The sequence below is a fragment of the Salvelinus fontinalis genome, chromosome 2, assembly GCF_029448725.1.
Source record: "Salvelinus fontinalis isolate EN_2023a chromosome 2, ASM2944872v1, whole genome shotgun sequence".
Classification (NCBI taxonomy): Eukaryota; Metazoa; Chordata; class Actinopteri; order Salmoniformes; family Salmonidae; genus Salvelinus; species Salvelinus fontinalis.
In genome coordinates this window covers 43,772,074-43,788,209 of record NC_074666.1, presented here as the reverse complement: position 1 = coordinate 43,788,209, position 16,136 = coordinate 43,772,074, and the positions used below count along the sequence as shown (strand labels likewise).

The following is a 16,136-nucleotide window of genomic DNA, read 5'->3' as shown; positions in this document are numbered from 1 at the left end:
TTACCATTGAATGCAATGTATTAACAACAGCTTCTATCCCCAAGCCATAAGACTGCTTAAGAGCTAACTAAATAGCTAACAAAATGGCTACACAGACTGAGTTGACCCTTCTGTGTGTATATATAGTATCTGTCAAAAGTTTGGACACCTACTCATTCAAGGCTTTTTCTTTATGTTGACTATTTTCTACATTGTAGAATAATAGTGAAGACATCAAAAATATGAAATAACACATATGGAATCATGTAGTAACCAAAAAAGTGTTAAACAAATCAAAATATATTTCTATTTGAGATTCTTCAAAGTAGCCACCCTTTGCCTTGATGACAACTTTGCACACTCTTGGCATTCTCTCAACCAGTTTCATGAGGTAGTCACCTGGAATGCATTTCAATTAACAGGTGTGCCTTCTTAAAAGTTAATTTGTGGAATTTCTTTCCTTCTTAATACGTTTGAGCCAATCAGTTGTGTTGTGACAAGGAAGGGGTTCAATTCTTGGGATGACTCTTTTCTCTGTATATATCAATGATGTCGCTCTTGCTGCTGGTGATTCTCTGATCCACCGCTATGCAGACAACACCATTCTGTATACATCTGGCCCATCTTTGGACACTGTGCTAACAAACTTCCAAACGAGCTTCAATGCCATACAACACTCCTTCCGTGGCCTCCAACTGCTTTTAAATGCTAGTAAAACTAAGTGCATGCTCTTCAACCGATTGCTGCCCGCACCCTCCCGCCCGACTAGCATCACTACTATGGACGGTTCTGACTTAGAATATGTGGACAACTACAAATACCTAGGTGTCTGGTTAGACTGTAAACGCTCCTTCCAGACTCACATTAAGTATCTCCAATCCAAAATTAAATCTAGAATCGGATCTCCATTTTGCAACAAAGCCTCCTTCACTCATGCTGCCAAACATACCCTCCTAAAACTGACTATCCTACCGATCCTTGACTCCGGCGATGTCATTTACAAAATAGCCTCCAACACTCTACTCAGCAACCTGGATGTAGTCTATCACAGTGCCACCCGTTTTGTCACCAAAGCCCCATATACTACCCAGCACTGCGACCCGTATGTGTCACACCCCGATCTATTTCACTTGTCCTTGTGATTGTCTCCACCCCCTCCAGGTGTCGCTTGTTTTCCCCAGTGTATTTATCCCTGTGTCTCTCTGTGCCAGTTTGTCTTGTATGTCCAAGTCAACCAGCGTGTTTTTCCCCGTGCTCATGCCTTTTCTATTCTCTTTTTGGTAGTCCTCCCGGTTTTGACCCTTGCCTGTTTCTGGACTCTGTACCCGCCTGCCTGACCATTCTGCCTGCCTTGACCTCGAGCCTGCCTTCCACTCTGTACCTCCTGGACTCTGAACTGGTTTTGACCTTTTGCCTGTCCACAACCATTCTCTTGCCTACGCCTTTTTGGATCAATAAACATCTAAGACTCCAACCATCTGCCTCCTGTGTCTGCATCTGGGTCTCGCCTTGTGCCCTGATAGTATGCTCTCGTTGGCTGGCCCTCGCTTCATATTTGTCGCAAAACCCACTGGCTCCAAGTCATCTAATAGTCTTTGCTAGGTAAAGCCCCGCCTTATCTCAGCTCACTGGTCACCATAGCAACACCCACCCGTAGCACGCGCTCCAGCAGGTATATTTCACTGGTCATCCCCAAAGCCAACACTTGCTTTGGCCGGCTTTCCTTCCAGTTCTCTGCTGCCAATGACTGGAACAAACTGCAAAAATCACTGAAGTTGGAGTCTTATATCTCCCTCTCTAACTTTAAGCATCAGCTGTCAGAGCAGCTTACTGTACCTGTACACAGCCAATCTGTAAATAGCACCCCCAACTACCTCATCAACATATTGTTACTTATCCTCTTGCTTTTTTGCACCCCAGAATCTCTACTTGCACATCATCATCTGCACATCTATCACTCCAGTGTTAATGCTAAATTGTAAATATTCTCGCATCTATGGCCTATTTATTGCCTTACCTCCCTACTCTTCTACATTTGCACACACTGTACATAGATTGTTATATTGTGTTATTGACTGTACGTTTGTTTGTGTAACTCTGTGTTGTTTTTGTCGCACTGCTTTGCTTTATCTTGGCCAGGTCGCAGTTGTAAATGAGAACTTGTTCTCAACTGACCTACCTGGTTAAATCAAGATGAAATAAAAAAGGTCTAGGGCAAAAAAGATAGCCCTATTTGGTAAAAGACCATTCCATATTATGGCAAGAACAGCTCAAATAAGCAAAGAGAAACAACAGCCCATCATTACTTTAAGACATGAAGGTCTGTCAATCCGGAAAATGTCAAGAACTTTGAAAGTTTCTTCAATTGCAGTCGCAAAAACCATCAATGAGCTATGATGAAACTGACTCTCATGAGGACTGCCACAGGAAAGGAAGACCCAGAGTTACCTCTGCTGCAGAGGATAAGTTCATTAGAGTTAACTGCACCTCAGATTGTAGCCCAAATAAATGCTTCAGAGTTCAAGTAACAGACACATCTCAACATCAACTGTTCAGAGGAGACAGCGTTTATTTATAAAAATGTATTTAACTAGGCAAGTCAGTTAAGAACTAATTCTTATTTTATAATGACAGCCTACCCCGGCCAAACCCTCCCCTAACCCAGACGACGCTGGCCCAATTGTGCACCGCCCAATGGGACTCCGAATCACAACCAGTTGTGATACAGCCCAGGATTGACACCTCTAGTACTAAGATCCAGTGCCTTAGATCAGTGCTCCACTCAGGAGCCCAAGTTGCTTTTTTAAATTTAACTAGGCAAGTCCGTTAAGAACAAATTCTTATTTACAATGACGGCCTAGGAACAGTGGGTTAACTGCCTTGTTCAGGGGCAGAGCGACAGATTTTTTACTTCTCAGCTCAGGGACCACGATCTAGCAACCTTTCGGTTACTGGCTCAACGCTCTAACCACTAAACTACCCGCCTCCCCTTGCTACCTTGGTGGTCAATCCGGTGGAAATCTGTCCTTTGGTCTGATGAGTCCAAATTTCAGATTATTGATTCCAACTGCCGTGTCTTTGTGAGATCCAGAGTAGGTGAACGGATGATCTCCGCATGTGTGGCTGAGTGAAGGAAAAGCAGCCAACAAGTGCTCAGCATATGTGGAAATCCTTCAAGACTGTTGGAAAAGCCTTCCTTATGAAGCTGGTTGAGAGAATTCCAAGAGTGTGCAAAGCTGTCATCAAGGCAAAATGTGGCTAGAATCTTAAATATAAAATGTATTTTGATTTGTTTGACACTTTTTGGTTACTACATGATTCCATATGTGTTATTTCATAGTTTTGATGTCTTCACTATTATTCTACAATGTAGAAAATAGTGAAAATAAAAGCCCTTGAATGAGTAGGTGTGTCCAAACTTTTCACTGGTACTGTATATACATGTATATACACTTTTCTTTGCAGTCTCTATGCACACTCACAGGGCCCTACACAGTCACACACACACACATTGACTCTCCAACATACAAACAAACACTCACTTCATAATTTGCTCACACACTCACACATACAGTACATTTATACTGATTTCACACACACACACACACACACACACCGACACACACACACAGACACACAACCACACACACACACACACACACACACACACACACACACACACACACACACACACACACACACACACACACTGCTACTCTGTTTATCATAATATTCTGATGCCTATTCACCTTACCCCTATACATATCTCCCTCTATTACTCCAGTGTCCCTGTACATTGTAAATATGGTATTGGAACTGACTGACCCTGTATATATTATGCTTACTTAGTTTCTCGTGTTCTTCTTAGTTTTATTTCTCATGTATTTTTGTTCTACCTTATGTTATTTTAGTATTATTTTGTTATGGATTACTGCATTGTTGGGTTTAGAGCGTGCAAGAAAGACATTTCCCACACACACACACACACACACACACACACACACACACACACACACACACACACACACACACACACACACACACACACACACACACACACACACACACACACACGGTAAGCAACAAAGCACAGCCGTGTCCTCGGAGAGAGCTCCTCAGGGGCTAAGAGTGACAGGCAGCTGTCACAGTCACACAATGATGTCGACAGACAACAGCCACCTACATACGCTCGAGTAGACCCGCTCGCAATTAAAAATGCACCCAAACGCTATTAATACTGCATCAAAAAGACAATGTTTTAAGCTTGAGAGGACTTGCAAAAGACCTGCTAAAGTTAAAGTTACCCCCTGTAGAACAGAATGAACGAGTACAATGTTCTGGGCCTTCAAGTTCTTTCCCTGAAGAAAACAATTGAAAGAGCTTTTTGGTGCTAAAATCCGTGTCTTCATGTAGATCTAATCCATAGTAAATTAGGAAGATTAAAGTGAATTTGTGTGTACTGATATTGCATGCTGATATGTTGCTGATAAACTGGATATCTTAATGTAGTTTTTTTTTTTTCTTCTCTCTCTCTTTCTCTCTCTTTCTCTCTATTTTTCACTTTGTTTCGTTATTTCTCTCACTCTCTCTCTCACGCACGCACACACACACATACATACACCCGCCCTGTCCTCTCTCTATCTCTCACCCACTCTCTCCTCTCTGACCCACTTGCTCAATAATTGGGTTGTTTTCCGCCCCACACAAGACAAACTATTGAACAGGCTTTCAAACATCGCCCCAGTGCCTTTCCAGTCTTTAATCTGTTGTATCTAAATTAGTCTTACACCTTCTTACTTCCTCCTCTATTGTCCCTGTCCTTTATACATGCTAATATGCAGGGCAGTTTAGGAAATTACACGCTGAGATTATGTTATGATTTTATTGCCGCTGCGGGCATGATAAAAAAGATCCTTTGAGATTGCTATCCCGGACGAGCCCCCATTAAGGGACCCACCCGTTTCTTCTCTTATCCCCTCCACTTCTCATTTTGTGCTACATTTCTATTGTCTGATGGGAAGTTTTCTTTTTATACTGTTCTTCAACAAGCCATTGTACAAATTATAAGTGGAGTCTTTCCTCCCTCGGTGGCCTGTGCCCAAAAACTAAATAATTATATATATAAATATATATATATATATATTTACTTACATTTCGTACATTCATAGCTAATTATCTAATGCTCCTGTAGCTACATTTAAATAGATTTTTAAGCATATAGCTTTATTTTCTGCAAAATCCCACTCATCCCACTGTACACAATTGTATAGCCTACTGCTCAAAGAGAGTTGCTTGGCTACCCAGATGCCTTGCCCCGGCCAAATGCTACGCCATGCACATGGACTTTAGTTTCTTCTCCACAATGAGTCTGGATATGAGTACCTCCCTGACCCTACACCAAATGCGAACACATTCGTGGGCATTTGATTGGTCCCGAAACCGATGGGTTGGGCCTGAGTCAGAACACACTTGGGTAAAGCAGCGGTTTGAAAATATGTCATTAGCTTTGATACTCTGATTGGTTCGAGACGATTCAATCGCTGATTTCTTTGTTTTGTACAAAGCCCCTCGTGCCGCTCCTCACCACAAAATACTTCAATGATGGCAGTCTAAAGTATGTAACGAACGACAGAGCAGTGAAAGAATTTAGTGTGAGTCGTCAGGCTACAAAGAGAGGCCGAAGAGGGGTGGGCTGTCAGCTGATCATAGCGAATGTAGATTATGTAAACCAGCTAGTTAGCTAGTTAGCTTGTTAGCTATGCTGTTGAAACAATCTAACTAGTCTTTACCTGTGATTGGAGTTTGTTCTGCTGCTGACATTTTCCTCTTAGGCCTACTAACAAACAGTCTAATTAAAGCCTTCTCTGTTCCTGACTGTGATATGACACATGTAACTGAAAAGGGAGCCACTACTACACTTTCGTTGCGTGCAGGTATCTTACACCTGCAGTGCACACTCGCGTGGGGGCAGAGGAGCGGGTGAGAGGGAATTTTTCACGCAAAAAAAGGTGAAATTATCTAGTTTGATGGGAAATTAATTTAAATAACGAGAGAAAATCGACTAAAAGTGAAATAAATTGTTAATAATTAACCAATCTGAAAGGGCACTTTACTCATAGGAGGACAAAAGGGCAGGGGCTCAGGCACCCTTAGACCTCTACCTGTGCATGTGCCCTGTGGCCTGTATACTGTTCCTTCTTAATCTACCAGTTCCACTTCATTTTCTTTCATTTTGACATGTACACTCTCTGAAGAAATATAGTGCAATATCTTCAGTTTCATGGCAGAACAACGTTTAATTTCATAGCTATGGCTTGCTTTTTTGGTTTTATGAGACAGAAAAGCTTCTGGGTTACTCCAAAAATAACTTTTTGTTAACCTACACTTGACTGCTATCACAAAAAAAATGGCTCTTATTTTCTTTCACAATAATATGCGAGTAGCTGATGGCTTGGCGCTTAATTGATGTTAGCATCTTCGGACTGTGTCCAAAATTAGTCGCACATGGTGCTGTGGGCTAAGTGGTATGTCTAGTGTGGGAGGGATACTAAAATGGAAACAGGTCGCAAAATATTTACATTCTCCTATTAAACCTTTTAAAAAATGGGCCTTTTAAATATGAAACATCTGCAACCAAGTTGGGTTACGCTATAGCATAGGTGTTAGTTAGCCAAACCTTAGACAGGAGGAAACCCCATTTGATCTACCAAGTAGCAAAGAAGGCAGTAAATTGTCCGTAACCATTGACACAGGGTCAGATTTTTTTTCTAACAATAATGGTTAATGCTAGGACTGGGGTTAGCGTAATCTGATCCCAGATCTGTGATTATGGGCAACTTCTACCTCGAGTGCATAGAAGGGTTTGGTAGACCTCCAAATCGCAGTAGCTACCTCAGCCTGCCTGTCACCTTTACTTCTGGGCTAGTATTGATCGCCTTCTCCCCTTCTCCCTCCCTCATATAGCTTCCTTAGGTCATTTGCCAATGTAGGTATAAATCTTAGAGTTCAACCCTGTCCCATTGATCTCTGCTGTAATCGCCATTGACAAGTCAAGGACATGACTGTGGTCCTATCACTAGCCTATTTGAAGCATTGAGCCTTAGTGCGTGCACGCACACACTCACACACACACATCCACCCCCCACACGTACACACACGTGCATGGTATCAGTCGCTGTAGGTGTACAGAAAAGACTAGCTCTCCATGTGTCAATATCACAAGCCAATTTGATCCATAACCTTTTTTGGCATTCCAATGTTAAGGGTTGTTGCTGTAAATATATACATCTATAGTACAGACCATTTTATAGATGAACTCAAAACGGATTGGATTGCTGCTGTTGAGCCATGTCCATATATGGTATTGCAGAGTATGATTTTACAGGGTGGCCAGGGGCATTTAATGCATATTGACTTTTCCCCCCTTCCTCAAGACGCCAATCAGATAAAAGCAAATGGGGGGTTTCTACTATGCCAAATATGGCAACCGCATGGACGAGACCCAATCGCAAGCAATCAGATCAATCCTTGTCCTTCACTCGACACACGCTACATGCAGAGAGATGAGATGAAATGGTGTACTTACTAAATGGACCCACTGGGACGGAGAGATGGAAAAAAATGGACCGGAGAGAAAAAAAGAGAGATGAATGAAAATGAGATGGGTCGAGTTGAGTTGAGACTTGAGGATGATTGAATGAGCAGTGCAGTCCAATGAACCAAGAATTAGTGTATCATGGTTAAATGATGTTTTACTAGTCAAGTCAGGAAGTGAAATTGAAACTTCCTTATAGAAAATCAATGCCACGTTTCAAGTACATTTTCCAACTCTTTCTATTCATCGTCTGAATTGATTGAACTGAAATGGTATTGACCCCAATCCCTGGTATGAATAGGTATTATGACATGTCGGCTATAGGTCAAAACTTAAGGGATGAATGTGTAAAGGGAGAGGTGGAGATTGGAAATGAGAGGGCTCAGACTGAAAGAGATGTGCTCAAACAGAAACCCCTCTGGCTGTCTCCTCTACTCTGAGTGTGTTGTAGACGAAACACGCAGGCACGCACACGCACGCACGCACACACACACACACACACACACACACACCATTAATAATGCAGCTGCACTCTCCAAACTAAATCATCTCCCAACAGCCAATAATCCCCACACAACTCCATGCCATAAGCTCCTATTGGTGTATGTGCCTGTGTCTCCATTTATGTGTGTGTGTGTGTGTGTGTGTGTGTGTGTGTGTGTGTGTGTGTGTGTGTGTGTGTGTGTGTGTGTGTGTGTGTGTGTGTGTGTGTGTGTGTGTGTGTGTGTGTGTGTGTGTGTGTGTGTGTGTGTGCGCGCGCGTGCGTGTGTGTGTGTGTGTGTGTGTCAGTGAGTACCAGTGAGTGTGTTTTGCATGTCATGTGTGTGCATCCCCATGTGTTGTGCCCGGTCTTACCGTGGACCTGCAGGCTGCCCGATGCTTCTGCCTTTCCCACGCTGTTCTCAGACACACAGGTGTAGGTGCCCTCGTCCTCGGCCCGGACCTGAGTCAGACGCAAGCTGTGGTCACTGCGGATCTCTGACCTGCAACAACAACAGCAGCAGCAGAGCAGAGCTGATAGGATGGTACTGTATGCTAACTGGGATCCATTCACCCTCATTGATTTCTGGTGACCCAATGCTAATGTGATGCTGTGTATGTGTGTATCTATCTTTGTGTGTGTCCTCACCTGCCACGGGGCAGCTCTCCCTCCTCTCTCCTCCAGCGGATGGTGGGGGCGGGGTCTCCATGGGCCTCACACAGGAAGTCCACCATGTCATCTGCCAGCACCACCTGGTTCACTGGACGCTTAACAAACATGGGCCGCTCTGACAGACGGACAGAGACAGAGATATGGTCAGAGAGAGAACAAGCTAAGTTAAGAAAGAAAGAGGGAGAAAAAGCAAAACAAGGAGAGAAAGTTGGGGAGAGAAAAGAGGAGGGCAAGATAGGAGAGCGGAAAAAGTAGGGAAAAGATGATGAATTCCCAGCAGAAGATAAAATGTGAGAAACAGAGGAAGAAGAGGAAACACTGAGCATTTGAATGTGTTGAGGAGGAGAGCGAAAACTTAATACGTTAAAAGACATGTTGAAACTCCACTCACCAAACACCACTAGTTCTGCTGGGTCGCTGTCCCTTTCTCCCACCATATTGGTGCCCACACACACAAACATGCCCGCATCGCTCTTCCTCGTGTTTGAAATCATCAGCTTTCCTCCTCGGATCTATAATTAAGGGGAAAGGGATTGGAAAGGAGGGAGAGAGGGGATAAACAAACATGTTAGTCAAAAACACAGGAGGTTGGTGGCACCTTAATGGGGAGGACGGGCTCGTGGTAAAGGCTGGAGCGGAATAGGTATAATGGTATCAAATACATCAAACACATGGTTTAATGCCGTTGCAGCCATTATTTTGAGCCGTCCTCCCCTCAGCAGCAACCAGGTCAAGAACCTGGTCAAGAAGTAAGCCACAGTGTTCCCTTAAAAGCCACCACAGAGGGAAGAGTGAGGATGTTCTTGTCATGTCCCCAAGCCCATTCACCCTGTCATGTTATATATTGAGTAAACAACATTTTAGGCATTTGGTTATTTTAGGCATTTGGTTATTTTAGGCATTTGGTTATTTTAGGCATTTGGTTATTTTAGGCATTTGGTTATCTGTGTCTGATTATGGTTGTCTCCTTCTCTTTCTCTCTCTCTTTCTCCCTCCATCTCTCTTCTATTCTCTCGCTCAATCTCTCTCCACAGCCCTAGCATCACATTGCCTCTCTCAATTTCTATCTCACCCCCCCCCCCCCCCTATATACCAGCCTACTCTCTTTCTGTTTCTGTCTGTCTCTCTCTTTCTCCAACCTCACCTCACCCCACCCCACTCTCTCTATTTCTCTCTCCCAACAAATGTAGAATACATTAAACAAGAGCCTTCCCAGTTAGCACATTTGGTTCCTTGGAAGTTGAGGGAACGTATGTTTTTTGTTTCAGATTGGTTGTGGGAACGAAGCCATACGTTCCCTGACCAGTAAAACAGTACGTTTTTTAAACGTTCTGAGAACAGAAGTGAACATTTTGCCTGTTCTGGGAACGTTTATTTTTAGGTTGCATGGGGGTTCTGAGAATGTTTTACTCTAGTTTCTTGTACGTTTTTATGTGAGGTCTTATTAACACTCTGAGAAAATAAACTATGTTTCAATAAAACTTTTTAGAAAATGACTAGCTTATTTTGGGTTAACTTTTTTGAACTGCAAGCACAAATAGAACATGTGGATATTAATTTCATTAGGCATTAATCATGGAAATACATTTCTTTTTTATTGTGACAAGGCATCAGAAAGATTCAAACCTATAATCTCCTATTCTATATCCATGGAATTAGTCCACTTCACCACCAGTATGGAGCTAGCATGCTATGTTTAATTTTTTACGCATACAAAGCTGTTCATTTTAGTCTATTCAAACAGACCCCATTTCAAAGGAAACAAGCACTCTCTAAGATCAGTTGTAGCCAATTAGTGGGTGCGGCCAATACACCTGAACACACTTAACAAGAGGATAGAGAGTTTTGTTGATGCTGAGAACAGAATGTATATGTTTGTAAATAACATTCTTAGAACGGTCTCTGAACGTTACCAAAGTTTTCTTGTGGTTTTTATGGGAAGTTTTCTTAACGTTCTCGGAACAATTTGAGAACATAACTTAAAATAGAACTATGAGGAAACCTGTAGGAAATGTGCTTGAGTACAGAAATACCCACAGAAGAACATTGTTTCTTAACGTTCTCTGAACTATTTATTAAATTAAATGTAAACGTGGGGTGGCAGGTAGCCTAGTGGTTAGAGTGTTGGGTCAGTAACCAAAAGGTTGCAAGATCAAATCCCCAAGGTAAAAATCTTTCATTCTGCCCCTGTACAAGGACGTTAACCCACTGTTCCTAGGCCATCATTGTAAATAAGAATGTGTTCTTTTAACTGACTTGCCTAGTTAAATAAAACAATGTTTAGGAAAGTTCCTAATGAAATACCAATAATATAATTGTTTTTATTTTGGGAAGTTCCTTAAATGTGCAGAGAATTTTCCAAAGCCAAGCAACTATTGTGCACCACTCCAGGAAAAGTTGTAGGAAGATTGTATGCAAATTAACCATAGGACAACCATGCTCACACCAAGCTCTACGAAACATGTGGCTCTTAGAACGTTATGTGCTAGCTGGGTTCTCTTTAGATAAGTGACTGTGTGTAGTGTATTATATAGTGTATCTGAGTGCTTAAGACCTCAGGGAGAGCAGAGGTGGTGGTGGGTCTGCTTTTGTCATTACACCTTCAAATAGATTCAACTAAATGTGCTGTATAATCTATTCATTTCCGTCATTGCCAATAATCAAAAATCAATGCAATTCCATACACATGCTTGTCCATTATAGCATTGAGCATATAAATGTCATACAGTATTGACCAGTGTTCAGCTGACAAACAAAGGGATACAACCTTAAGGTCTATGGATAAAACACTTAAATGATAGAAAGACGAAACTGAGGCATAGATATAGGTATTCTAGGTTCTACTTGTATATACAGTTGAAGTTGGAGGTTTTATATACACTTAGGTTGGAGTCATTAAAACTTGTTTTTCAACCACTCCACAAATGTCTTGATAACAAACTATAGTTTTGTCAAGTTGGTTAGGACATCTACTTTGTGCATGACACAAGTCATGTTTCCAACAATTGTTTACGGACAGATTCTTTCACTTATAATTCACTGTATCACAATTCCAGTGGGTCAGAAGTTTACAAACACTAAGTTGACTGTGCCTTTAAACAGCTTGGAAAATTACATAAAATGATGTCATGGCTTCAGAAGCTTCTGATAGGCTAATTGACATAATTTGAGTACATTGGAGGTATACCCGTGGATGTATTTCAAGGCCTACATTCAAACTCAGTGCCTCTTTCCTTGACATCATGGTAAAATTAAAACATCTGAAAATAAAATTGTAGACCTCTACAAGTCTGGTTCATCCTTGGGAGCAATTTCCAAACACCGGAAGGTACCACGTTCATCTGTACAAACAATAGTACGCAAGTATAAAAACCATGGGACCACGCAGCCGTCATACCGCTCAGGAAGGAGATAAGTTCTGTCTCCTAGAGATGAATATACTTTGGTGTGAAAAGTGCAAATCAATCCCAGAACAACATCAAAGGACCTTGTGAAGATGCTGGAGGAAACAGGTACAAAAGTATCTATATCCACAGTAAAATGAGTCCTATATCGACATAACCTGAAAGGCCGCTAAGCAAGGAAGAAGCCACTGCTCCAAAACCGCCATAAAAAAGCCAGACTATGGTTTGCAACTGCACATAGGGACAAAGATCGTACTTTTTTGAGAAATATCCTCTGGTCTGATGAAACAAAAATAGAACTGCTTGGCCATAATGACCATCGTTATGTTTAGAAGAAAAAGGGGGAGGCTTGCAAGCCGAAGAACACCTTCCCAAACATGATGCACGGGGGTGGCAGCATCATGTTGTGGGGGTGCTTTGCTGCAGGAGGGACTGGTGCACTTCACAAAATAGATGGCATCATGAGGGAGGAAAATCATTTGGATATATTGAAGCAACATCTTAAGACATCAGTCAGGAAGTTAAATCTTAGTCGCAAATGGGTCTTCCTAACGGACAATGACCACAAGCATACTTCCAAAGTTGTGGCAAAATGGCCCAAGGCCACCAAGACAAACAATTTAAAGGCAATGCTACCAAATACTAATTGAGTATATGTAAACCTCCAACCCACTAGGAAAGTGATGAAAGAAATAAAAGCTGAAATAAATCATTCTCTCTGCTATTATTCTGACATTTCACATTCTTAAAATAAAGTGGTGATCCTAACTGACCTAAGACAGGGAATTTTTACTAGGATTAAATGTCAGGAATTGTGAATGTTTAAATGTATTTGGCTAAGGTGTATGTAAACTTCAGACTTCAACTGTAGTTATACAGTGCCTTCAGAAAGTATTCATACCCTTTGAATTATTCCATACATTGTTGTGTTTCAGCCTGAATTCAAAACTGATAAAAAATAATAATATTTAGTTTGACGGTTCTGTATTTAAGAAGTATATGAATACACAAAAATGCAAGTTGTTTAATTAAAGGAAGCTCTATCCAACGAAAAGACTTTCAACATGTGAGAAGAAAGGAAATTATAAAGTACAGTGTTAAAAGTTCACAACATATAAAGAGATGGGAAAAATTTTCGAAATCAAAAATGGTGTGCTGTGTCCTGATTGACCATATAAAAAAAGTAAGACACAAGGCCACAGCTATCCCATGGTGGTGCATAGGGTTACTTATCTGGCTGCAGTTCTGAAGATTGCACATTCAATCCAATATTTTCTGTAACCGTGTTTCTTTAGAACAAAAATTAAATTGAAGATCAGATATACTCTACAAAGAGAAGATATCTTTAATTTGTCCAGATTTATAAATCCAGTCAGAAATGCAGAATTTAGACTTAATGTAATTGACTGTTCAACTTTAAAAAACACCTCAGATATAAAGCAAAAGTGATCCTAGATCAGCCCTTATAGTCTTGGATACCTTGTAAATATGGGCCCAGAAGTACACAGCATATAAAGAGGATGGGTGAAGTGACGGTGAATAGCTCAGTTACCAGTATTTCCCTGGGTTAGTTACGTCTAAGAAGGCTTAAAAGGAAGCATGGAATTCCTGATTGGCCATACTGCCATGGCTATATACTGAAAAATGATGATGATGAAAGAGGGCTTCCCTGGTGGCACAGAGGATGAAAGTCCTGGTTTGGCAACCAAATATTGTAGGTTCAAACGTTAAATGTCAAACATATGAATTGTTAAACAATATGGTTGTGCTTAAATGATTCAATGTTTTTCAAATGTCCTATGAATGAAATTAAAATGACATGTCTATATCACATACAGTGCTTTCAGAAGCATTCATACCCCTTGACTTATTTCACATTTTGTTGTGTTACAGACTGAATTCAAACTGGATTAATATTTATTTTTCTCATCCATCTACACAAAATACCCCATAATGACAAAGTGAAAACATGTTTTTAGAAATGTTTGGTACTTTATTGAAAAAAAAACACCCCTGGGTCAATACTTTGTAGAAGCACCTTTGGCAGCAATTAAAGCTGTGAGTCTTTCTGGATAAGTCTCTAAGAGCTTTCCACACCTGGATTGTGCAACATTTGCCCAATTGTGTTTTCTTGTGTAGTTATTGCTTGTGATTTATGTATTTATGCACCTATTGGTGATGCTGTGCTGGTGTTTGTTGAGCTGTAAGACATATTTCCTGAAAGGGACACACAATAAATAATGAAATGACTATTATTTTCAAATATTCTTCAAGCTCTGTCAAATTGGATGTTGATCATTGCTAGACAACCATTTTCAGTTCTTCCCATCAATTTTCAAGTAAATTTAAGTCAAAATTGTAACTCGGTCACTGAGGAACATCACTGTCATCTTGGTAAGCAATTACAGAGTAGATTTGGCCTTGTGTTTTAGGCTATTGTTCTGCTGAAAGGTGAATTAATCTCCCAGTGTCTGGTGGAAAGCAAACAAACAGGTTTTCCTCTAGGAGTTTGCCTGTGCTTACCTTCATTTCAATTATTTTTTATCCTGAAAAACTCCCCAGTCCTTAATGATTACAAGCATATCCATAACATGATGCAGCCGCCACTATGCTTGAAAACATGGAGAGTGATACTCAGTAATGTGTTGTATTGGATTTGCCCCAAACATAACACTTTGTATTCAGGACAAAAAGAGAATTGCTTTGCCGCATTTTTTTGCAGTATTACTTTTGTGCCTTGTTGCAAACAGGGTGCATGTTTTGGAATATTTTTATTCTGTACAGGCTTCGTTCTTTTCATTTTGTCAATTAGGTTAGTATTGTGGAGTAACTACAATGTTGTTGATCCATCCTCAGATTTCTCCTATCACAGCCATTAAACTCTGTACGTGTTTTAAAGTCACCATTGGCCTCCCAGAGCAGTTTCTTGCCTCTCCAGCAACTGAGTTAGGAAAGATGACTGTATATTTGTCGTGACTGGGTGTGTTGATACACCATCCAAAGTGTAATTATTAACTTCACCATGCTCAAACGGCTATTCAATGTCTGCTTTTTATTTTATTTTCACCCATCTACCAACAGGTGTACTTCTTTGCAAGGCATTGGAAAACCTCCCTGTTCTTAGTGGTTTTAAATTCACTGCTCGACTGAGGGACCTGACAGATAACTGTATGTGTGGAGAACAGAGATGAGGTAGTCATTCAAAAATTGTGTTAAACACCATTATTGCACACCATGTAACTTATTATTTTATCATTTTTAAATTGAATTTAAACACAACAAAATTAAGAAAAAGTCAAAGGTTGTGAATTCTTTCTGAAGGCACTATATTATAGATATAATAGATAGACAGACATACAGTGCATTGAGAAAGTATTCAGACCCCTTGACTTTTTCCAAATGTTGTTACAGCCTTATTCTAAAATGGATTAAATAAAAAAAAATCCTCATCTATCTACACACAATACCTCATAATGACAAAGCGAAAACAGGTCCCAAGATTTTTTGCAAATTTATTAAAAATACAAACAGAAATACCTTATTTACATAAGTATTCAGACCCTTTGCTATGAGACTCAAAATTGAGCTCAGGTGCATCCTGTTTTCATTGATCATCCTTGAGATGTTTCTACAACTTGATTGGAGTCCACCTGTAGAAAATGAAATTGATTGGACATGATTTGGAAAGGCACACAGCTGTCTATATAAGGTCCCACAGTTGACAGTGCATGTCAGAGCAAAAACTAAGCCATGAGGTCGAAGGAATTGTCCATAGAGCTGCAAGACAGGATTGTGTTGAAGTACAGATCTGGGGAAGGGTATCAAAACATGTCTGCAGCATAGAAGGTCCCCAAGAACACAGTGACCTCCATCATTCTTATACGGAAGAAGTTTGGAACCCCCAAGACTCTTCCTAGAGCTGGCTGGCCGCCCGGCCAAACAGAGCAACTGGGGGGGAAGGGCCATGGTCAGAGAGGTGACCAAGAACCCGATGGTCACTCTGAAA

General features: G+C 40.9%; 1 protein-coding gene across 3 annotated transcripts in view; it reads right to left on the bottom strand.

The window, feature by feature from the left end:
- LOC129819426 (roundabout homolog 3-like) overlaps positions 1-16,136 on the bottom strand; it is a 306,994-nt gene that overhangs the window by 60,261 nt on the left and 230,597 nt on the right. For all 3 annotated transcript variants that reach the window (XM_055875763.1, XM_055875764.1, XM_055875768.1), the window contains exons 4-6: positions 9,118-9,238; positions 8,703-8,841; positions 8,429-8,556 (exon numbers count right to left, since the gene is read on the bottom strand). In XM_055875763.1, coding sequence (XP_055731738.1) covers positions 8,429-8,556; positions 8,703-8,841; positions 9,118-9,238 — 388 coding nt within the window. The remainder of the gene's footprint in view (positions 1-8,428; positions 8,557-8,702; positions 8,842-9,117; positions 9,239-16,136) is intronic.